At 42.0% G+C, this 25,861-nt stretch overlaps 2 protein-coding genes across 2 annotated transcripts; both read right to left on the minus strand.

The window, feature by feature from the left end:
* Positions 1 to 759: 759 nt before the first annotated feature.
* On the minus strand, positions 760 to 5,027 carry LOC142933691 (uncharacterized). Its single transcript, XM_076077891.1, has one exon. It carries the CDS (start codon positions 5,025 to 5,027, stop codon positions 4,203 to 4,205), a length of 825 nt encoding a protein of 274 aa, XP_075934006.1. The 3' UTR covers positions 760 to 4,202.
* Positions 5,028 to 11,344: 6,317 nt separating this feature from the next.
* sv2ba (synaptic vesicle glycoprotein 2Ba) lies at positions 11,345 to 21,959 on the minus strand. The gene is made up of 12 exons (XM_076077901.1): positions 21,485 to 21,959; positions 17,140 to 17,320; positions 16,043 to 16,194; positions 15,493 to 15,626; positions 14,852 to 14,941; positions 13,989 to 14,102; positions 13,771 to 13,859; positions 13,450 to 13,614; positions 13,208 to 13,341; positions 12,762 to 12,962; positions 12,517 to 12,676; positions 11,345 to 11,528 (listed from the first exon to the last, which is right to left on the minus strand). The coding sequence occupies exons 1-12, from the start codon at positions 21,957 to 21,959 to the stop codon at positions 11,345 to 11,347; spliced, it is 2,079 nt and encodes a 692-aa protein (XP_075934016.1).
* Positions 21,960 to 25,861: the final 3,902 nt, after the last annotated feature.

The following is a 25,861-nucleotide window of genomic DNA, read 5'->3' on the forward strand; positions in this document are numbered from 1 at the left end:
AAGAAAAACAGACATCTGATGCTAAGAGAAACATCCAAAGCGGAGAGATGGGACGTTAAAAAATCAACAATTCAGAACTCATTTAGCTGAAGCCGGTTTAGTTTTTAGCTTTAGTTTAGTTGGAGAGTGTGTTAGGTGACACCAAACTTACATGTAGATAACATTACAAATAATTCTAGCACTTTATTTTTGGTTGATCGTTTGAAGCTTTTTACAAATGAGATCCTGTCGGTTTTACTTAGTTTTCTGCGTTCTTTTTTTACATTACAGGCATTTAGCAGACGCTTTTATTCAAAGCAACTTACAATTCAGATTCTATCACGTTTCTACACCGTAGGCACAGCTACGGGAGCAATTTTGGGGTTAAGAGTCTTGCTCAAGGACACATCGACATGCAACTAGCAGAGCCGGGGATCGAACTGCCGACCCTCTGATTGAAAGACGGCCCTGCTCTCCATTTAGCCACAGTCGCCCACAGTTTTTAAAGGTTTATTTCATTCGTGTATATTTTGTGGGATGTACATCTTTCACTCGATTTGTTTCAAATGATAAACTATTTACTGAATATTATTTTCCGCTCTAAACCTTCGTCAGAGTTTCCCCCAGCTCTCAGCTTCCCTCTTTCCCTCCCCGGCTGATGATAGAGAAGATCGGCCTTCTCTTAATCCACATTAAGCTCTGACAGTGTTTACTTACATGTAATGAGCGAATAATCACCACAGCGGTGCTAACCCTTTCATCCCCGACCCTTTCAGGGCCAGAGAGTTTATTAGCTCTTCTGTGATGAAAGGCCCGAGTGGGCACATTAGGCTTTGTATTGGGTTTTGCCGGCCGCATATCAGATGAGCTGCACGTATGTGGCAAACCAAACACTCGGGCCTAATTCTCCTGCCTGCCTTGAAGCTTCTCTATGAATATTAAAGCCCTCTCTGTTGACTCTGGCAGGTAATTAGGGCTGTAGGTGAGAGAGAGTGAAGGGGGGACAGAGCAGGGAAGATCTTATATCTTTAGTCTAGACTTAGCGGTGCCAAGGACCTCTCTGTGTTTGCTCAGCCACATTAGCAAAGACACACTAAATAAACTAGATAGCTCTGGTCTGCTTAGATGCATTACACCATGAGAGGGACTTACTGTAATGTGTTTCTCGAGGGGCTTGTGTCTCTGGTAATGTCGCATGATCCCATGTTTAGGGTATTTATGTTACATATTGTGGTGTTCCAGTAATATTCACATACGTATCGCGTCTCTATGGCATTTTACTTTTGCCTGTCACAGTTGCATAATCTGCTGTAGAATTATTATTTTTTTTTTTCAGGTGTTTCACAGACAATCTAAAAAAAAAAAAAAAAAAACACAAATGTGGTTGAATAATACAATATATTTTCATCCAGTTGCATCATGGGGTCTTTCACAATTTATTTGTTTCTAAAATGCAAAGTCTTTGTTGTCTTTATGTGTTTGGAAATGTTATTTTAAGTTATATTTTTTCTAAAGTCTTCTCAAGCTTTTTTTCCTCCCACAGACGACACGTCGTGTCTCAATAGCAGAAATCACAGGCGTAAACGATAGAATCAATGAGGTTTAATTCAGCTGCCTCAGTTTCAGGGAGCCATCGTCACCGTCATTAACCACACCTGTGCGTTTTCCTGCCACAGCGAGACAAGTTCAAACGTCTGCTGAGTTTGAAGGGAAACGTTAATAAAACGATGCACAGGAACTCTGCAATATTTGATTTTTCTTTAAACATTTTTTATGTATTACGTTGTTTACAGTGACGATGCTGACAGGGGGCAGACGGGGGACGGAGACAGCTAAGAAAATATTCACTTTATTGTCTCATCTTGATGGTCGCTGCAATCAAACTGAGCTTCGTGGCAATGTGTCCCCACTGTCAGGCCAGCAGGACGCCCCTCCAGTATTTGACATTTTGACATTATTTGAGGTTTGAAGATGTCACTCATTTCTTTAGCTGTAGCTTCAATGAAGAGTTGCACTGCAACACGCTGATACAGAATATCTACGTTAAGTTTAGACAAAGTGTTAAATGGACGGACAGTTTTTAAGGTTAAAACAGGCTTGGCTTAATATAATCATTCCTCCTGTTCACTGGTTAATAAGAGATCCCTTCCAACATTGCTTTCAATATCAGTGATGAAATCCACAGTCTTTATTTTGTGCAAATAGATAACATGAGGCTTCAGCAGTTAACCAAATAAAGCAGAGTTACAACCTCTTTGGTGTGAAATCCCCTCACTGTGTTTCCTTGTTGAGCAGCAGTGGAAGTGTATGAACAAAAACAGTTGTTTGGAAAGAGGACTGTGGATTTTTGCGCAAATGTCACTAACATTGGAAGCAAGGGATCTCTTAGTAACAGGAGAACGGATTACAGCAGGCAAACACTGTTTGTATGTGAGCCGTGTTGTCTTTTTTGTTCAATGAGAGCTATGAGCTTAAATGTTTCACTTCCTCTAAATTGTAATACAATCAACAGTGTTACCTCGTACTGTAATATATCAACCGTCTCTGATGATCTGAAAGTCTTGACGAATCTTTAAACCTAGGTTGTTGTTTTTTGTGTGTTGTTGTTAGAGTAGTTTTCTTTAGTGTCATGTCCCCTGATGAATGTCCAATATTCTCTCTTTTAGCTGCAGATTCAGATGATAATTCTCTGTAGGCTCTGTAGGTGGCAAACGACCCCTTTGACATTGTCACGTTTTTATTTTAAACATGTATGAAGATACAAATCATAGCCGCTTTCTTTTTTAAAAACCTAAAAAATATGTATTCAAACTTTGTAGTAGCGACTACAACATAATCTAAATAAATAAATAAAAAATGATAGTGAGGCTGGCCATTTTATGATATTTGTGTATTTTCGTCACTGGGGTGCCAGTGTGCCTTCATGACCAGCAGAGGGTGCTCTGTAGCACTCTTCCCAAGGTCCTGCCATATAGGCCGAATCCCAATGTCCCCTATGGCCTTAAACCCTGAACCCTCAAGGACTTACTGATGTCACCTGGAAGAAGGAAGAAGAAAAAGAGAAGAAAAAGAGAAAAAAAAAGAAGAAAGAGAGAAAAAAGAAAAAGAAAAAGAAAGAAAAGAAAGAGAGAAGAAGAGAAAATAAAGAGAGAAAAAGAGAGAGAAGAAGGAAAAGAAAGAAAAAGAGAGAAAAAAAGAAAGAAGAGAAGAAGAAGAAAGAGAAAAAGAGAAAAAGGAAAGAAAAGAGAAGAGAAAAGAGAAAAAGAGAAGAGAGAGAAAAAAAGAGAAGGAAAAAAAAGAAGAAGAAAAGAAAAAGAAAAGAGAAGAATAAGAAAAAAAAGAAGAGAGAGAAGAGATAGAGAAAAAAAAGAAGAAAGAAAAAGAAAAAGAAGAGAAGAAAGAAGAGAAAAAAAGAAAGAAAAAAGAGAGAGAAAACGAGAAAGAAAAGAAAAAGAAAAAAAGAAAAAGAAAGAAGAAAAAAAGAAGAAAAAAAAAGAAAGAAGAAAGAAGAAAAGAAAAAAAGTAAATGCTTGATTGTGAGAGACTATAAGGGCTTGAAATGGTGTAAATACGAATGGGAAATATTCTCTGATTTCAAGTTTATTTTTTGTTTCGTCTTTAACCCTTAATGTTTCTGAGTAAATTTAATATGACAGGCGGAACACCCATGTACCGTCTCCATGCTTCCACTGGTTACCCTGTCACATTGCAATGAATTGTGGGTAATTCAGTTGGGCAAAGTCTGCATCTAATGCTGACTTACGGAAAGGGTTCATGAAGGGCTCAAAATGTCTGCCAGAGATTCAAACACGAGGATTTGACAGTGGGACAGTGACTTTGGGATTGGGCCATACATTCACACCAGGTGAAGTGAACTGCATCATGGGAACCAAGCTTGGGAATGACGACAATGACTCGCGTGGCATTTAATATTATATTTATTATAAATAGTGGCATAAGGAAATATAAAAATAGTTGTTAGACATATCAATATTTACATGCAGCATTTCACAGGACAAAATAAATAAAGTTGTAGAGTAGCATATATATTTCAAATAAATTACGTGTTTCACAGTGAGGCAGTAAAGACAGAGAAGTAGTTTGTGTCTGTTGTTGGATGACGACGACAAGTGTTTAACCCCAATACTCTCTGGGAACCAACGGCATGCAGAAGTCTTTGCCACACATCTGAAAAAAATTAAAATAATCAACAGGAAGTTTGATTAGCATTGTGTGCTTTCATTCAAAAAGATGCGAGAAGTGTGATTTGCATATATATTCATAATTAATGTTAAACGTTCACATACTTGATAGCACGGCTGTGTTGCCGGAGGGGACTGCAGGATGCCGTCCATGCTCGTGTCTCCCATTGGAGCTTCGATGTACTGCATGCTGTACTGATCCGCTCCAAATCCACAGCTCCCAGAATGCAGCACGGTGCCCTGGCTGTGGCACTGGGTCTGATACAAGCTCTGGTCCTGCAGCGGGACCTCCTGTCCTCCCACGGGGCCGTGCTGGAAGTAGCTGAGGATGTCAGGCGAGGAGGACTCGCTGGCCGAGGTGTCGCCCTGTTCCCTCCTCTGGAAGAGCGCCTCCTCGCTGAGGCCCAGCTGGGCCGACAGGTACGAGATGTAGCTTATGGTGAGCCGGAGGGTCTCTATCTTGGTCAGGGTCTGCCCTGCGGGGGCCACCGAGGGTGGGAGGTAGGACCGGAGGTGATGCAGAGCCTTGGTCAGATCCCGCATCCTCAGCTTCTCCTTCTCGCTGGCGCTCTCCCTCTGCTTGCTGCGCATACGGCTGGCTCGGCCCAACTTCCTGCCGCGTCCGGACAGGGAGCAGGGCGAGGACTTGAGGGTCTGGGGGTATCCGGTCTTGACCGCCTTGGGAGTGGACTGTGGCAGCTGCTGGTAGCAAGAAGGAGAGAGGCTGGAGTCCATGGAGGGCACAGGGGAGAGGGTCTCCATGGAGGAGATGCTAGAGAGGTCCGAGTCGGAGCACCACTGGTACTGCAGGGCGTAGTTGAGCAGAGGGACCGAAGAGGTATCCATGTTGTGTGGAGCGGGACTCTGTGGTCTGACTGGAGGGACTGGGAGGCTGTGAGTGCCGCTCAGCTCTGTTGCACTGGTTTATAAGTCCAGGCCAGGCCACGGAGGTGTGAAGTGACACCTCTGCAGATTCTCACAAACCATCACTGTCTCTACAGCGGAGGCTGCTGCCCCGGAACACACACACACACACGCACCCACACACACACACACACACACACACACACACACACACACACACACACACATACACACTCCCTCTCTGGGACCTTGTCTCAGGACCTCTCCTCCGTGTCTGGGAAAATCTAGCTACAGGAGTGGAAGTGTGAATTTTGACTCCTGCTCAAAACAATAAACAGTTTTTGCTTTTTGGGCTTTTTTGTCCCCGAGGCAACCCAGATGCATTTTGCACATGTTTAAGGGACGGGGTTTGTTTTGAATGATCGCATTGTTCCCGCATTCACTTTTCAACACTGAAACCAAAGACACTTGGACAGTATATGATAGTGTGAAAAAGCCTTACACTGTTGAATTATACCAGCCATTACACTGAGTTAATTGACACATTATCTTATCTCATTTAGCACATGATGATTTCAGTATTGTTTCCAACCAAATATAAACCAAATCACTCGTTCATTCTGCACACATGTCTCCAATAAAGTCCTGTGATAAAAACTTTACCACCAAATACACATCAGTCAGTGAATACAAATCCAAGGATCAAGCACATAATCTCAGGATCTAAACATGGTCAACGAACCTTTACAATAAAAGGCATTTATACATCTTTATGATGTCTAGATTTAAATTTGACATTTACAAACATATAATTAGAATATGAAGTATAGTTTTTTAAGATTTGATGTACAATATATAAAGAAGTTCAGCTCCAAATCAACCAACTAAAACATTGGAATTCTCATGTTTACATATGAATGTATCAATAATAACGATAATCTGATACACATAATATTATAGCACTCTAAAAAGGGATCATTTTGCATGATGAGTACTTTTACTTTTGATAGTTTAAGAACATTTTGCTAATAGAACCTTTTTTGGATGGAGTACTTTCACTTGTAATAGTGCACTTTAACATTGTGGTACTGCTACTTTTACTTAATAAAGTGTAGGTATTTTTTCCTTCAGCGATAATTTGCAATGAAGCTCGAAAGACAGATAGCAAATATGTGGGTGACCTGTGCTATAAGACTACAGATATCTACCTGAGTGAGTTTTAAATGACTAATTATAGAAGTAAATGGATGATACACACTGGGGTTGAAGTGTGTATCATTGAAGTGTGTATCATCATGTCAGATGTGTCAAAAGTCAAGGGAGTTCTCATTATTAAGAGAGCAGCGATCGCGTCCTCCTTGGAGGTTTCTCGCCATCGTCCTTCTCACCTCATCCCGACCTTGAACCTGACATGTGTGTGTTCTGTCCTCTGCTTTATATTCCAACACTTCTCACCAACAATATTGTTTTATAGTCACAGCAAGTCCAGCTGTGATCTCTGATCCTTCTCTTTATCTCGATTTGTTACGATTTGTTCCTCTGCTGCTGCTGCTGCTGCTCCCGTTGTGTGTGTTTCTCAATAGGCGTCTACGTCCGACACGGCTGAAATGAAAAATGTAAATACATCTAATGAAGCATAATGACCTGTATCATGCAGTTAAAGCCGAGGTGTGATGGTTTCACACCGTTGAGAACTGATGAGTCTGGAGGCGTCGCTTCACACCTCAGCTGTGAGAACCGGGAATGCTGGGAAATACTCCTAACCTCTCTCTGTCCCCTCTTTTCCTCTGTGTTTCTCAGCATCGCTTTTGGTGTAGGCATCCGATCAATTTGGGGAGAATGATGCATTTTTTATTCAGAAATAGTGAATAGTGCACTTTAAGAGCACAGTACCAAAGCACATTGCAATACTTTGCGATACACGGACAGTATTGGACTTCTTGGTTTGGTTGGTTGAATTAGAGTGGTGGTGTTCAATCTATGTTGCTTATTAAATCATCGTAACATCATCATCGTTACACCGTCATTATAATCATCATAACTTTTCTCGCTTCAATTTCAATGAAACACCAGCTCTTTAGTGATTGGCTCAGTATAAAGGAGTTATCGTCTGGTCAGCAGCAATGCAGATGACTAAAAAAAAAATCATTTTTTAAATGTTGTGATACAAAAAGATGAAACACAAAACTGTGCAAAAATGCGGATTTGTCTGGTGTTTATAGAGGGTGTCTTTCAGCTTGGAGCCCCTTTGAGGATCTTCTCCCAGAACACTGAAGCCCCTAAAAATTTGATAGAAAAATTAGGTTGAACCAGTGCAAGGTGAGGTGTTTAATACAACTGAATCAACTTAAGAGGAAACATATGACACCCCAAGAAAAAACTAATGGTAATACTTGAGCTGTGTCGGGCTGAGGGCGGCGTGAACTGGGGTTGAACCCGCACTGCTACCCTGCCAAACCCCCCCCCGACCAAGGTGAGGCTGTGGGAGCCTTCCTGGGAGTTTGGCACCTCTGAGGGGCGCACACCCACAGCAGGCTGAGGCTGGGCTGCCTGCCACCTGTCTGGGCCTCCTGAGCCCATCAACCCCACCACGACCTCCAGTGCGCTCCCTCCTCGGCTTGGAATAAATTCAAATTGCACATCATTTCGATGATTCCTGCGGGGACATTGGGTCGGCGCCACGGCAAACAGTGGTAACAGCAGAGACAACGAGAGCACAACCGCAGCGTAATCTGTTGGAACAGGCAGTTAATGCTGCGGTCAGACGTCAAGTCTGCAAAAGATGGGTCCAGATTTGATAATAGAGCTATTTGTTAAAAGTTAAAATAAATACATTTAAATGCTTCCATACAGGACACAGGGGCTCACTGGATGAGTTGATATAAAAGTGTCAAATGCTATGGCCTTCATCTCGACCCAAATGAACATTATGACATCATCGTCATCAAAACACCAAATGAGGGAATATATTTTTGCAACGATGAACAAAGACATGAAGATCCCAAAACAATCACAAGAGTTGATCTGTTTCTAACTCCACAGTTTACTCTTGATGAAGTGCATTATTATGAAACTGCGTCACATTTGACACTGTCAAATTAAAGTCAATTGTAATGAGTTTTTTCTTAAACTTGTGTGGTCATATTAGGTCTGTTGAAAGCTTCATTGTGTGTGTGTGTGTGTGTGTGTGTGTGTGTGTGTGTGTGTGTGTGTGTGAGTGTGTGTCGGTCAGTGAGTGAGGTGGCAGGTGAGGGGGATACATTTTGCACCCTAGGTGTGAAACATAGCTGGAGCTGGAGCTGGAGGGGTCAGCCAGAGGTGGACAGTAAATTTCCTCTAATTGTAAGAGAGTGACATCGACAGAACATAACAAAATTCAAAAGAGCAACTTAAGATAATTAATTGAAATAAACTAAATCATTGAAACAAAAAGTATAGGAAGCAAAAGTTGAGGGTTTACTTTGTGTAAATGTTGATAATATGATATTAATCCGTACCACCTAATGCTAAAAAACCCAAAGACATGTTATCAGCCGAATCTCACCCAAGTCATATTATTTACTAGAAGTGATTTTATTACTACTCATATTTAGTCTTCTGTTCTCTGTCTTGTAGTTTGACATCCAGGTAGACCTGTTGGACAGATCAGCAGAGTGTTCTTCACACCTCAGCCAGAGTAAACACATCCTCATACTACCGGCACTTGCTCACACTTCTGTGCTGCCATGTTTTTACAAGCCCCCCCCCCCCCCCACCCCAACACACAGCTGTCACTGACATGGGAACAGTTATATTCAGCTTGTGTCAGTGCAAGAATGAGCAAAACTAAAATTAATAAATACAATTCAACTTAAGAAAAATATTTTTTACATCACAGAACAAATCTAAAATCTCAGTGTTCCTCTGTCTGCGTTACAAAAGACACTGACGGTGCAACGCTGCAATGCTAACCTGCTCTGTTGTAAATATATTTTTATTGTAAATATTTTCGGTGTAGTTTACTTTGAGAACATATTAAGCTTTCTTTGGAAGGTTTTCTGCTTAATCTGACTTCTTTAGATCTCATGATGACCACAGTGAAGTAATGATATCCCCTGTGATTTTATTTCACAGCATAACATATTTAAAGTTTATTTATAGTTCAACACATTTCTTCACTTCATTTCCAAAAATAAAATGAGGAGATCGATACCGACTGTACGGTACATAAAGCTACAACCAGGAGCCGTTTAGCTTACCACAAAAAACGAGTACCAGCCTTCTCCGTTCAAAAGTAAAGAAAGAAAAAGACAAATAAAGTTGCGTGCCCCTGCCAGCAAACAGTCCGACACATAACCTCCCATATAGATTAATCAAATGAGTTCATAATGTGTTAATTAATGAGCTTTGAGGTGTGTTCCAACCCGGTCTCACTCCCAACTTGTCAAATACCAACAGTTAGTCATACCGACCATGAAGGCACCCTTTAGCATCCGTAAGCAACGCACCAGGCTTTTTAAAAACATTTAAAATCATAACTCAGAAACACAAAACTGATGCAAGAGGGGTACCGCACTGACCAAGTGTCAGTATTTGACAAGATAGGAGTAAAAATGTGTTGAGTGTTCGGACAGAAAATGAAACGTCACTTGACCGCTGGACCGTTGGTGTTTATTAGTCCCAAACGGTGATGAACCACCTGTACAGAGTTAGCTGTGAGCTAGCTAGCAACAGACCCACAGACCGTGTATGTGTGCCGTTTGTGTTTTTGTGCTCACCTCAGCGTCTGACTGAACTCAAAACTCAACAACTCCTTTCTGTTATATGTGTCAAGTTGAAACATTTTCAACATTCTAGCTGTTTACCTTTATTTTACAGTCTGACGGCTAAGCTAAGCTAAGCTACCGGGGTGCTCGTAATAGCTATATACTTAGCGCATAGGCCGACATTGTGAATTGGGAATCAATCTTCTCATTTAACTCTCTTAAGTAACCTATTTCTTAAAGTCTTGTCTGAAACCCTCTCATATTCATGAAAGTGTGCATCTCAATTATTAACCAGACAACCGGAACATAAGCCCTCAGCTTTATTCAAGTCATGATGGAGCTACTATTTTACAACAAATATACACAGGTCTACAATATGTACAACAACAAACATAGTTTCATAGTCAGACTATTGTGTAAATTCACAGACATATGGATAACAACCACACGCACGCACGCACGCACACACACACACAGACACACACATACACACACACACACATAGCTCAGCCATGCCATCAAAAAAAAAGTAACATGGTGATTAGAAATCTTGACACATGTCAGAAATGCAGCAAAACTGTTCTTCATCAGAACATGAAAATGAGAGCATCTTATCAAAACATGTTCTCTCACAGTTTTGTATCAATAAATCAATAAATAAATTCCGTACACGTTGTCATGGCAAGATGTGACAGATGAGACTCTGATTCTACGTTACTATCACCACCTACAGAACACAGCGCTACAGTTAAGAACAGACACAACGCCTCAGTCGGGGACAGGACGCCAAACAGGAGGAGAATGCGGTTGGATTTGGATCAGCTGGGAGAAATGAACAGGAGTGGATTCAATAAAATTTAAAAAAAAAAAACTCCTACATTTAATAAAATGGTCAATCCAGGTTTATGTCTAGAGAGATCAGACCAAGCAACTACATGTGCACTAGAGAAGACTGTACACCACAGGACAGTGCAGAATAAATAAAGAATGGGTGAACAAAAGAGGTGTTTTCTCCAAATAACAACGCCAGCAGTAATATTGCTGCTGAGCCTCGGCATCAATACACCGGGATTCAAATTATGACTATAAGTCCTCTCTCTTTCCTTTTTTTTCTTCTCCAGCGGGGAATGAAATCAAAGCACAACATGGCAACATGAACTACTTCACCTTTCAAGTACAGACATATTTTCATCTCATATTAATTTTTCTTTTCCACAAACCTCAAAGAAAAAAAATGTTGCTACACTGTGTGTGTGTGTGTGTGTGTGAGTGTAGAGGATGGTTCAGGAAATGATTAAAAGGAAATGATAAACACAAGTTTTACATGACGTGACAGAAATGCTGGGCAGCCTGAGGAGCTCACAGAGGGAATAGAAAGCAACCACAGGTTCACGTAGGCAACCAGACAAAAACATTTAAAATCATAACTCAGAAACACAGTTAGCGCAGCGTGGACGTTCTTCCTTGTCTTTCCATTTAAGTTTAAGCTGACAATCAGCTTTCCCCATAGCTACACAGTGGTGGAGGTCCGGAGGTCTGCAGGAGTTTGGCTGTTCAGGAGAGGATTTTCTCCCGGGTTTCGGGCAGCTTGAGAGCTACCAGACCTCCGCAGACGAGAGCGATGAAGGCCAGGAAGATAGGGACGATCTTTGTGATGCCGATGAAGGCTGCAAAGATGAAGCTGGCAAGGATGGCAGCGAATTTACAGATCCCATTCAGGATACCGAATGCTGTCCCTCTGCAGAGTCACAAAGGCAGATGAAGATTACGTGACCGGCAATTAATTGAATTTGGTTGTGACAGTGCAAGTATGTTTTTTCTGAATAAAAAATGATATACTTATGCTATCTGAATAAAAATGATATACTGTTGGGCTAGAGATCATCTTGGAATCAGATGGGATCCGATCAGCCGCAACACCAAATCTGGCCAAGGGTGTAAATGGGTGTGGTCCGGCTCCCTTGTTGGTCCACTGCTTAAATTCTAAACTGGGAGGCCGGATTGTCCTGAACCTTTGGGTGCTTTGTTGGACAATACTTTTTAGGGCAGAGGTTAAATTGGCATGTAGCTTCTGATACAAAAGTCAACAGGCGATTTAGATGAATACCATTCTGTCCCTAGCAGATCAGGTTAAATTAGTAAACTAGCATTAGCTTATTAGTTGATACTACTAGTAAATCAGTAAAATTCAATAACTTAAATGTGTCATCCACACACTCTTGACACAGCACAGAAAAGCCCATTGCTACCGCCAGATGAGTAACATCTTTATTCAACAAATTTTCTCTAACCAGTGTCACATTAAAGCATGATGGAATTCGCAAGCTAGCTGGCTAATTACATCATGCTTTAGTGCTTCATTGGCTACAGGAAATGAGCGAAAAAAGCGTGCTGGTGTTCAGCAGCAGCGCTGTGCTTAACGGTCCCTCCAAGATAGACAACCTACCAAGCAAACAAGACAGCCATTAATCTGGAGCTGCGTCCGATCTCTTCCCGGCGAGCATGCGACAACACTTAACGGTTCCACTGACGTGTGTTGTCACCACAACAACAATCTCGATAGTCTTCTGTACTAGTCAGATGACCATGGAAATAATTTCAATGTCTATTCTACTCCTATTCTTTTTCTACGGGTGAGGCGTTTAGCGAACAGCTATCGGAACAAACTTTACAGAGAAGGGGTAGAGATGAACAGTGTGATGTAGAGAGGGATAGTTGGACTGTACCTTTTCGAGGAGGGGTAGAGTTCCACAGAAATGACCTCTAATCCATTCCAGGCCGCCACGCTGGTGCCATAGAAGAGACACTGCCAACATATTACAGCTCCTTGACTGAAACTTAGCAGCAACAGAAAAGTGCAGGCAGCTGACACCAACATAGAACCACCTGGAAAGACAGATGGATGATGACGAAACCATAATAAAGTCCCACCTTACTTTACCAATGCTGTGACACTTGCTGCTGATCCCACCTATTATTCTGATTCTTCCTATCTTGTCCATGAACAGTGCGGAGATGATGTTGCCAGGCAACACAGCCAAACTGCCCAGGAAGCTGACCATGTAGATGACGATGTCGTTCTCCTCCTGGAAGTTCAGATGGCAGCCCTTTTTAGGGTGGAGGAAGGTGGTGTTCTCCATTCGACAATCTTTGAACTTCTCCTGCCAGAGGTCTGGAGAGAACACCGGGATTACATTAGGCTGTGAACAGAGGTTTTCTCCTCTCTGTGCTGGACGATGACCATATTGCAAATGAGATGAGACGTTTAGGGTGGCATTAGTGTTTTAATATTTTACACCACTAATTAGTTGAGTTTATTGAGCCCTTTTATTGAAACTTTAAGGACCCAGCGGTGTAAAAGTTCTTTACATTTTGTATTACAATCATTATTATTATATAATCATTTTTGTATGATACCTGTGTTATAGAAGACAGTGTTTTTGATGGTGCAATTCTCAAAGAAGGTGTTGGTTGACTTGACATCCTCAAAGTAGCAGTTTTCAAACAGAGAATCCTCGAACTTGACAGACTTTATCTCAATGTTTGCAAACCTAAATGAAAGGAGATGAAACTCATTAAGCAGCAGTATAAACAACAGTAATATAAGTATATAGTATATATATACAGTATAAGTGAGGGGCAGTGTCAAGGAAACCTACTTGTCATGGATGTACTCTCCCTCACGGTGGATCTGGTTGACCAGGGAGAAGTTGAAGTGGAAGCGTTCGACCCGTTCTCGGTGGAACACTTTGACCTTGGACTCGTACTCCTCGTACTGCATGTATTTGATCATGTCTGGAAACCACACTCCCAGCCCGTGGTAGCTGATACACAGAAACATACAAACCCGAGTGCATTAAAACTCAACGATCTGCATTGCAACATATTATGTTTTTTTTGTGTGACTTAGTAACATTAACAGCGACATTTTTTCTCTCTTAAGATAGCTCTGCCTACAGGCTACATAGAATTGTTTCTACCTGAAAGCCAAGCAGAACCAGACAATAAACAGGAAGAGGCCTTGCAGTCTGAGCTCTGGGGCTGATAGGGACATGATGTTAGCCATCACCTGAAAGAGGAACAGATAATAAAAAACACACATGGTAAGGTCAGCTGGAAAACAAATGCAACGTGTTTTTGTTCAATTCTTCGTATTCTTTTCTATCTTAGCATTTTAGCGTAGCAGTGATCCGCAGACCTGTTGCAACATGGTCATGTGTCTGACGGTCCAGCGCTGGAAGGCCGTCCCGGTGTCACTCTGGATCTCTATGAAGTCGTCCTCCTGGGTTTCCGGTGTCTTAATGTTGGTCGCCTTCACAAAGAGAGAGGAGTTTGGACATATTAAAGACAATAACTTCATATTCATTTCCCAATTGTGTCCCAACGGAAATTCAGATTTCATCATCATTTAATATAAAGATTTTTAAACAAGGATTTCACAAAAACCTGAACATTTTTATTTAGGAAAGAAAGAAGGACACATTGACATTTCTTTACTTAAAATGTAATTTGTCTTTATTAGGACATCTGTGTAACATTCTCACTGATATTAGAACATGTGTAGGCCATTCGGTCACCTGATAATAAGCCAGAAGTGGAGTTTATTGCTACTTAGTCTTTTTTTGTGTGTGTATACAAATCACACAGCATGTGACACGATGCACAATAACAAGACCCTGAAACCGAAGCAGCTCAGTGGAATTCAGCAGTCATTCATTTTTATATTTCCACCTGTGCTCACCTGGCTTGAAGAGTTCCACCTGTGTAGTCTGATGAAATAGCTTTCTGAAAGCGAACTGTTTTTATCTGACAGCAAAGACAGATTTTGATTAGAAAATGTTACTGCCAATTTGAAATTTGACTGTGGGTCGGCTTTTTCTTGCTCTAAACTATTATTGCCATATCGGCCTTTAAAAATCCACTATCGGTCTGGCTCCATATCGTTGCTTACAGTTGAATGCCATCATTTATGTCATTTTTGACGATTGATATCATGTGCATTTATGTCGTTAACGAACTGCAAAATCTGATAACTGATTGCTGAGCGAAAACGGCACTCACAGTGAACACTCTCTCTGGCTCCCCCTTGGCCTTCCAGTTGGTGTCGTGAACTTGACGCAGGATCATCCACGCCTCATCATGTCGGGCACTCTGGGAAAAAAACAACACACACACAGACATACGAACGCATCAATGAATGTCAACAGCTCAAGAGCATACTGTGAAACCTCTCAGGGTTTCCGACACGTTTATTTCCCAGATGCAGCTGAGCAACAATGTTCCCATGATGTCTGCCTCTTATCAGATAGGGGGGGCGTGTGATAATTTGGCGGGTGTGTGATATGTTGGAGCGGCCCTGCTGTAACATGCAAACACAATACCACATGTGGTTAAAGGGCTGACAATGAACGTGGGTGAGAAAGCAGGGGTGTGTGGTGTTCTGGTGGCGCCTTAGCAGCCTTTCGCTACCTTTGCACAGCAGTGGGATGTTGCAGTGGTGGCCGATGATGACTCAACATTCTTAGCCAATCACAGTTTGACGTTTAATATTGGACACTGACATAATGAATATTATCAATCTTAAGATTCTTAATCCATCCCGTATTAGCAGTGCAGATAAATGTGTTAAAAAAAAAAATGCTTTGCAGACAATAAAACCACATATTTTAATCTTGTTTTTATCTGGCGACATTGAATCTGACCTCCAGGAGGAAACGTGGGCTCTCCGGCATGAAGACGACTCCGACGAGTGCAGCCAGCGCAGGGAAGAGGCACACCAGGATGAATAACCTCCAACTGTGGATCTGGAACTCTGAGCCGATAGCGAAGCCCCAGCCTGGAAAATCATCCAGCAAAGAGCATGTTATATTTAACACACCTTTGGTTTATACAAAATCTATTTTTATGCACCGATGAATCCATTTTGGCATGAGTTGTTGCATTTGAAAACATTGAATGGATTTAAAAACTGTGATAACCAGTTGGATTCCAATAGAATTATTTTAATTTCCTGACGGTGGCATTATTTTGATTTATTTTAGCGTGAGTTATTCATATTTATTTTCCTGGGGGAAATTCTCGAGATGAGGCTCAAGCACAACAATTAATTTAACCCCATCCCTGTCGTTCGTGGAGGCTGAGAAGAAAAAAAGTGTCAAACAACTAAATGCACCTCCAGTGAAGTCAAATTCAAACGTGAGTCTCATCCATGTGTGTGTCTGGTTGTGTTGAGTCAGCGCGTGCGTTCGTTACCATAGTGAGGGATGATTCCCCAGGCGGTGAAGGAGGCGTACAGGCCTCCCAGCATCCAGAACATGCAGAGCCAGCTCAGGTGCTCCCCGCGTTTATCCATCTGCAGGAACTCGGCGTAGTAGGTGTACACTATCGGGATGGAGCCGCCGATTCTGGGGGAGGAATCGCAAGACGCCTGAGAAAATGATCTCCCTCAATAAACACCTTTTCGTCCATCATTCTCTGAGGAATTGGAGGATGATTTGCTGGGATTTATATTAGTGATTGTGAGCTCATTCATTCTGATGACTTTACTGCAAGCATCTTTAAAAAAAAGGTTGATTCCCCCAAATTACACAAAACACACTTACTATGGATGTCTAGCTACACAGATACTTTTATTTATTTGTCCAGACTTTGAGACATCTGTCTCTGACTCCAACCCCACACATTGGAGGTGCATGGAATTACATTTTTAATGCCGGAAACGTTAAATATTACATTTAAAAGACTCAACAGCAATGTGCAACAAACTCTTAGCAATATTGATACAGTACGTTCAACATCAAGATAACCATTGACTTTCTCTTGAGTCTGCCTGCTCCTTGTGTCTTGACTAACACGGGGCTCATCATCAGCAACAGAGGACTGTTTTATTCTGGTTACGTCAGCTTTGCAAAAAGCTCAATTTAATTGGTGTAAGAAAGAAATGCTCTAATGGAGTAAACAAACAGACATCTCCTCATGTGCGGCGTACAATGTAAATGTGCTTTATTAATGAAGAAAATAAACTGACAATTTTATCGACTGGTGTTCCTGATTTACGTCCTCTCTCTACCTCTGGCTGTTCTCAAAGGGCCCCGGTTTGGTTTAATGGAAGTGCTTCCCATCACTCATCCCCCCTTAAATGCCAAGTGTCTTATTTTGGAACAGACGCCGTCAAATACAAGGGGGGGGGATTCGTTTTTTCCCGCCAAAAAAAACTGAAATGTTACAGACTTTTCCACTAAAAAAGATTAATGATGGCAAAGGTCAGTGATTATAAAAAGTCAGTCAAGGCGTCTGACTCTCAGGCAAATGTGAGTGTGAACATCCATACAGAAGTAAACGCGTCTCACCCAAAGCCGGAGCAGAACCGGAAGAAGAGGAAGAAGCCGTAGCTCTGAGCGAAGCAGGACAGGAAGGAGAAGACCAGGTCGATGGTCAGGACGTAGATCAGACACTTCCTCCTCCCCATCTTGTCAGATAGACCCCCCCACACCAGCGCCCCCACCATCATGGCCACGTACACCAGCAGACCTGTGAACACACACACACAAATACAAAACCCCATTTGACCTTTACACTTGAAGGTCAATATGCATGTTTTACTCCCTTAATGCACACTGGATGTCATTGAAACACACAGTGTTTGGCTCTGCATTAATACTGTATGTACTTGCACACATATGCAAACACACAAACATCACTGGGAGGAAAAACTGTGGTAGATCTGTTATTAAAAAAACAAGAGCCATGATCTCCACAAGGGGGCTCTCTTCACCCTCGAATGAACACAGAGCAAGTGGGAACTCATCACACTTTGCACCGTGATTCAGTGTGAAGCATCCTCACACATGCACGCTCTGATCAACAAAGAAAACGTAAATAAGACTGATAATGAAGCTCTCAAGGTTTTTGACTGAGCAATAAAGGTCATAATCATTTTTTAGTGCATCACTTCCACAATATTCACCGTCCATATATATATATATATATTCTCCTTTTAAAGTTTGACATGTTATTGTTACTTTGATTACACGCTTTAACAAGGCAAAATTCGTTCTGTCGCATTTTATTTTATGTTATTTCTTAGTCACAGCGACCTGGAGCATATCCCAGCATGCACCACACAGGAGGTCTACTCTGCCATTAGATTTTTGTTGCAACGGTTACCGACTGTGCCCAACATTAGAGATAACAATGATTGCTTCCTGTTTATTAATGTCTCTAGGGAGAGTATTATGCTCGAACCTACAACCTGGGCCGTCCACCTCGCCATGTTGCTTAACCCTCCAGACCCATACCTCCTGCCTGCTCTGTGTGTTTTACTACACACAGCCCTAATTACAGTGGGACTAAGCAGCTTAACGGCACGTGGAGCCGTAGTGTGCACCTTCCCCTGTGGATTACGAGGCCATCCGAACGCTTCCACACGCCGCGCTGCACATCCCCCTAAATCATTCAACAAGAGACTTTGCTGAGGGCACCGGGAGACGAAGAGTCAGGGCTAACATGTCAACTAATATCTTGGCCAAGTTGTTGCTGAGGGCAATATGTATGCCTTACGTAGGCACATGGGCCGGGTGACAGGAATGGCCTTGTGATTGGACGGTCCGTCCTTCAGGTGGAGGCCGAGGATCAACACCTGCAGTAACAAGCTTCTATCTGTCTGTTGAGCACAGCGGAGACACGGAATCCCTGGAGGGCAAAGACCAATTTTCCCTTTTCTGTTACAGCATAAAAAGTGAAAGCACTGTAAGTGCACATCACACATCTAGATGCAGAGGCAATTATCCTGCAGACACCTGGACGGCATGCATTTTCCAAGTATACAATATGTTCAGACTAAAGAAATGTGAACCCTGTGTACATAATTCAACAGATGAGCATTTTCGGTGTGCAGATGACTTTGTTATGAGAAATTAAACTCATTACTGATGTTGCAGTATTAGCTCCATTTCTACAATCAAAACTTTACAGGATTGATTGAATTTGTATCCAGTGAATGAAAGTTACAATTGTTGGAAGCAGCTGTTCGCAAATTCAGACTTAGCCTATATAACATACCAGGCTGCACTGCAGAAACTACTTCTTATCTAGAGAGTTGTTATAGCTGGTAATATGTACAGCCTGTCATGGTCCTGTGGTTGTTTCCTGTTTTATTTTGATATATTCACCTTTTGTGTCATGTTTGGTTTTACTTCCTGCCTTTGTGTGTTTTTACCGCCTTTGCGATTCTGCTCTCGATGTGTATTCAGTCTGTGTTTCTCCTGTTTCATTGTCAGTACGTCGTTGCTCCTTTTGGGTAGTGCTTCATTAGACAGCGCTAAAGATTTCACAGCAACTGATTTACACGTTCCTTAAATTTGAATCATATAACCCAATTTAGTAAATAATCCCTTTTAAACTAGCTAGTTGTTACAACTAACTAAGGAAGAACTTGACATGCAATGACTAATGATAAATTGGCACAGTTTAAGAGAAAATTTAACATGAGTGTAGTGAAGCTGTCATTGCGTAAACGGACAAAGAAATTCTCTACAAACAGTAAAAAAATCAAAGTTGATCAACAGGAAAAAGACGGAACTTGAGACATCTTGTTTGGTTGACATGTGAATAAATCAATTAATGCGAATCACCAAATGTATTCTACATTAACCCTTGAATAGCAGCGGGGAAGCATCATAAAAGATCTATTTAATTGCAGTTCCAGTTCTATTACATATATACGCATTAGCTGCATTGCTATTTTGTATTGCTATTACATTACAAGTTTAACAATTTCCTTGAGATAACTGGTTAAATCACATGAAGTCTGAGATTTAAAACCTGCCATACCTTTCCCTTCTTTGTCTCCAGCAATGTGTCTCCCACTATTAGCCTCTTGTGTTTACACCAATGGATTAAACAATAAAACCACCATGCAGGCCGAGTGCACCGGCTATCCTCCTCTTGTCAACAAAAGGTTGGGAGTCTTCTCTGCTATCCAACACTCAGGTTAAGATTAAGTACATTTCTGCTCTGGTGAGTCTGGTGAACAGAGCATGAGGGAGAATCAAAAAAAGGATCATCCTGCAGATCTACTTCATATTCTCAGCCGATGATCGGCGCTCCCCTCCCGCTCTGCCCAAACAGACGCTGTGATTTCATTTTTGCCGGGGCCCTCCTCCTGCTACCACAGCCTGTCAGAGGCCTGAAGCGTATCTGACAGCTCCGCACCAGGCGCTGCAGGCCGCCAGGCTCTCTGACTGCTGCAACATGCTCCATATTAGCCTGGGAACACACGTTGAATACAATCACCTCCAGGTTCCTCATCAATCTCTTGCAATGCTTCAACCCAGGAGCCTGTTGTTAAGACTAAATGAGCTATGCACAATCTGCCACATTGCCTGGCTGCATGCGAGGCCTGGGAAATAAGGTGAGGGGCTTTAATTTGCAGTTTGGTTGTCTGCACAGAAAGTGAGGAACAGACGCTTTCAGGGTACATTTCCTAGTAAGTTGGGTCTATGCTGCATACAAATTTTAGTATTCATTTTTTTGCCATGTTTACTGTTGTGGTATAATATTTGGGAACGAATAAACCTGGCAGGCTAAGGAAATAAAGGAAACTCTCTCCACAGTATATTCAACTTTCAAAGCATATTGAAAGCAGGCGCTTATTTCTGTGTCTGGTATCTGACATATTTAAACAATTAACATGTGGTGTCGTGATCCTCCAGTCAACTTTCGGACATTAGGGTCCAATGCCAAAGCTCATCCGGTGGACCTAAACTCTTATGAGGACACACAATGTTGCCTATTTTCTTAATTTTTGTATTTGCTTAAAAAGTGCCAAGCTTTGCGCCAGCGCCTGGGGGATATTTCTGTCTGTGGTCTGCGACCATGTGCTGTCAAGAGCCAAACATATGCAGGATTTTGTCTCAGCCAAGCACAACAGCAGATCATTTCACTAATGGGGTTTCTCGTCTCTAGGTAAAATTTGGAACCCTTCAACAGATCATTATAATTAGCTAGACTTGTAATTAGCTGGTTTGGAGAAACGTGTTTGCTAAACCAGTTTTTTAGCCATGCTAGCTGTACAGACATTTATCGTACAAAGAGGGTGAATTCTATCAACTCAGGCGGTCCTCTGGCATTTCCTGTTACGCCATCAGAGAGTTGAAATTTGTGGCTTTGCGTGAAGTGTCTCTACAACAATTTCATATATTACTATGCACTTTGATACACAAATTCCTGTTCCCCTCAGGATGAATTTGAATGGCTTTGAAGACGGTATCATCAGATCAAAACCTTGGTTTATAACTAAATACCTGCATACTAAATGACATTCCCATCAGCCTCAGGTGTGTTTTGGGTTTAGTGCTAATTAGCAAATGTTAGCATGCTAACACGCTAAACTAAGATGATGAATATGGTAAACATTACACCTGCTAAACATCAGCAAGTTAGCATAGTCATTGTGAACATGTTAGAATGCTTAAGTTAGCATCTCAAAGCTTTCTTGCTTACATTTTGTTTTACCTATTCTATCCAAAGAAACCAAATTGAAACCAAATGTATATGTATATATATTTCTTTTTTCAACAGGTGGTTATTTAAATTTGGAATGAAAAACTGAAGCCAGGTTCATGTACGTTTTTGCCACACACACTTAGTAGAAACCTCAGTTTTTCCACCTTCCCTCCCTCTGCTGTCACTTACCCAGCAATCCTTTGTCGGAGTTGGATATGCACATGTCCTTCTCAGCACTGGGCAGGACGAAGCCCACCACGAAGCCGTCCACTCCGTCGGCCATCAGCGCCAGGCCCAGCACGAAGAACAGCATCCACTGGAAGCGCCCGTGGCCGCAGTCCTCCATGATGGTCTCGTACTGCTCTGGCAGGTTGTCCTCCTCTTCCTGCTGGACAGCCTGACGGGCTTTCCTCCTGGCCTCCATCCGAGCCGCCCGCCGCGCCTCTTTGATCTCGTCGGGGTGGGGGACACCTTGGTACTCCCCCTCGTACATCTGCTCGTCATCGTCCGCGCCCTCCGTGGCGTCGCTACGAGCGTCCTCGTCCTGCGGAGGGTAGTCGGCCTGGTAGGGGTAGCCATCTTGACCTCCCCCATCCTGGGTGTAAGTGTATTCCCCACCTTCTGTCACCTGCTGGCTCACGTTGTTGTGATAGGGGTCATCCATGGTTCCTGCTGGGTGCAAACTGACTTTGCCTTGTCGCCGTCGTACTCTGAGGAAGATCAAGTTGTCAGCTATAATGGCATAATCCTCCTGAGGAGCTGTGAGTTGCTCTCGGTGTTAGTGCAGGAATTCTGTGCGATCTTCTGGGAAGTCTCGGCCTCAAATGTAAGGCCTCAATGGCTGCCTTGAAAGATTTTTACCTTCCTTGACGCGCACAGTGCTGCATGCTGAACCTAAAACACAATGCACACCACACATTGCAAATTATCTGTCAGCAGAACGGCAAATGAGAACGCACTTGTAGAAGGCAGAGACATTGCCATGCAACAGTGCCCTTTGGGACGGCCTGTGACCTGCCGAGTCAAGTCACAATTACAGTCTCAAAGGGCTCAACAACATTCATATTGTGGAAACATTAAGGAAGTACATCATGACCTTTGACTCTCTTTGACAAAGTCCTTGAAACTATAGAAGTATGTGATTTGCGGTTATTTATTACTTCATGTAAAGGACTTAAAGTCATACATGAATACAGGCTATTATTCTAGACAGAAATTAAAAGTGTAATTTGGCAGGACGGAGCAGTTCAGGACTTCCAGTCTCCCTTGCAGGCTGCGTGTGCTTCCACACAACCAGATAATCTCATTGTCCCTCTACCCTCAGATGCTGTGACGCCATTTTGATCCATCACACAGCGCTGCTGCAACAATGACACATTCAGATCTGTCTTGATTTTCATAGTGACCAGAGGCCAGGGGCACCAACAGGATGACAGTAACACAAATTATTTATCGTTTTAGGAAAGTTGGTTGTCACATGCTTTATTGTCATGATTAAGTGACTTGCACAGTGAAGAGAGGCACATATTCTTACAAATCAAGCATCTGTCAGCCTGGGGCTGGCTCCTCTGTATATTACAGATAAAGAAAGATGACATATAACGTTGTGTGACAGACAACCAGGCAGCATAGCAAAAAGTAGAGCACACAATTAATGAGAAATGAGTCACTTTGTTAAACTATAAAGTAACACAAACCTTCATTTAACCTCCATGCTCACATTTAGTTTTTTTGGTATTACTTGTTATAAAGCTATTACCTATGGGTATTACTTGTTACATTGGTATTACATGTTATATACGTATTACTTGTTATATGGGTATTATTTGTTGTATATGTATTAATTGTTGGATATTACTTGCTATATCGGAATTACTCGTTATATGGGTATTAATCGTTATCCGGGCGTTACTTGTTACACGGTTACTACTAGTTGTGTGTTAATTGCTATATGGGTACTTGTAACATTGCATCACGTGTTATATGGGTATCACTTGATATATGAAAGACTTCAGGAACTTATCGTCTGACAAGTGGATGGCCGGTTTAGGTTGGTCTGTCCTGGTTTGGAGCCAACATGACGAACACTGTAATTTAATCCAGATTAAGAGTGGAGATTTTTTTTTTAAACATTTGGCCCTCGTTGCCTCACATCATGTTCGGCATGAAAGTCATAGAGGTGGCTGGCAGTGGATTATGGAGTCTGGATTGACGCACTGAAATGTACCTGCTGCTCTTGGATGTGTAGTTTGTGAAATCCCAAAGTCGGCGTTTAATGCAATGATCATTTTTGTTGTTGTTGACGGGAGTAATGAGCGGAATTGCAGTACCGTGATTTGAGCAAGATCATCTTAGCGCGTCATGCCATGTTGTTGTTTGTTTCATTTGTTGTTTCCTTCAGTAACCTGAATAATACATGAACAATTCAGGGGAGAAAGTGAGAGGACGGATGCTCACTCTGGTCGAGGGAAGCGGTGTTGCTTTCATCATCCTGCTGCTGCAGCGCCTTTACTCACACAGCTTGCGCTTACATAACAGAGTACAGCTGCCTGTACTCCCCCCCCCCCCATCTGTCTCCCTCCCTCACCCTTCTCTTTTATCCTATCGATCTGTGTTTGAGTTTATGAATGTATCAAGTCGACCGCCTTTACCCCGACTCATGCACATTAATTCAGATGTCAAATCAGCATCTTTCGCCTGTGCAGAGTTTGAATAGGTCGTGATCTGCCTTCCTCCGGGAGCGTCCACCAGGGTTGAAAAGTCAAAGAGCTCCTTTGAATCATGAAAATCAATGTGAGTCTGAGTTTTAACAGGAAGCAGATAGGTCACTGTGTAATTTACCAAAAGCTATCTCAATTTCACAAGTGACCTACCGTTGCGATCATTTATTAGTTTGCCTGAGCCAAACTCTGTCGACTTTGCTTCGTCAGCTTCTGTTGCTTTTTCTCCGGAGAGTGACTTAGCCGTACCTACGAGTGAAGTAGCATATTAATGCTGCGGTAGCAGACTTTAGAAGGATGGCTGTATCAACACGCAGTAGATAAAGCCGTTCTAGCATCATTTACGCCGCCCTGTCACCTGGAATTCACTCGCCCACAAGCTTCCTCTGCTGGTCACAGAGCAGCTCCAAGTTTCTGGCTCTGCTTTCCCATAAGTGGTTACAGACAGTTGGGGAAGTGTTTATTTATTGACTTTCTTCACCGATATTTGCACATCCAGGGACTTGGATGTAAGCTGTTATAAAAAAAAGGATAATATAATTAAAATCTTGACTTGTTTGTTTGTCTGTCACGGTTATAATTAAGCAATTTTAACCTCAGATGCGTTCCATTATGTATGTACGCTTTGCATTTTGTCATCTTCATCCCTTTTTCTTTTATAATCTTTTTTTGCACAAGATGTTTTAATCAGCCCCTCTGGGTGACTCCATTACACGTGCACAGTTTGTATTAGTTGTTTCCCCTCAATATGCTTTCATTGCGTTGTTTTTATTTGTACTAAACTTGGAACTCAACCAAGAGAGTTGATTTAAAAGAAAAATCCCTCCCTGCATCTACAATGTTTGATCCGAACCTGACAGCTGATTTGCTTTATCATACATGCATGGGGAAATAATGCACCTGAACAGTTATTGAAAAAAAACATGCTGCATAACATGATTTCCATTTGTCCTGGCACAAAAAATGTCTGGCACCTTTCTTCCAGTTTGCACCAATCAAGGTTCCACTGAACAGCAAGGTAAAGGGGGTTGAATGTCACTGAGGCCAGAGATATTACACACACACGTACTGTTTCTTTAAAAACAACAAAAGAAAACATCTATGATCTACCTATCTACTGCATGCTTTGTATATGTCGGTGGTAAAACTCAACTGTCACAGCGGTGAGTTTATTTTAATCTCAGCTATTGTGTGACCTCGAGAGGTCAAAGTACGATCCAACACGATTTCTGGGGACCACCTGTCCGCTAACCTGTCAGGTTATGTTTATTAGCAACATGTTTCTGAGTCCCGTAATGTCACTAGGTCAGTTGAGGACCAGGAGTTGCCATTTTGGGCCTTATTAAGAATGTCACTTGATATTTGCATGCCAATACCTTTGCTACCGGGAAACGCTGAATAGACCCTGATGACAGAGACAGTACATTCCTACATTCAATATCCTCTTTCCTACACATCTCTACGCATCAGCTCCAAACAAAAGCTGACAAATGTGACCAATGATACAATGTGTTGCAAAAACATCTTGTTTTAAGAGTAGCATGGGGAGTTGAGATTGGCAAAATAACAATTTATTCATGGCCTGGAACATTTCTATTTTGATGAAAGGATTCGGTTACACGCATGTTGATGGCTGATCTATAACTGCTACATTTTGATGTTTTTGTAACAGATAAAACGAGAAAAATAAATGATGGCACCGCAGGTATCTTTTCAGCCTAAATGATTCCTCGCTCCCTCACGAAACTGTCAAACTAAATGGCACAATGCATCTGAACAGCAGCATGGAAGGAAAACAAAGTTGTTGTCTTACCAGAGTTGGGTATCTCCTTAATGTCAAAATGAC

Source organism: Anarhichas minor, unplaced genomic scaffold (genome assembly GCF_050575085.1).
Source record: "Anarhichas minor isolate MPS153535 unplaced genomic scaffold, ASM5057508v1 ptg000062l, whole genome shotgun sequence".
In the NCBI taxonomy this organism is placed as follows: domain Eukaryota; kingdom Metazoa; phylum Chordata; class Actinopteri; order Perciformes; family Anarhichadidae; genus Anarhichas; species Anarhichas minor.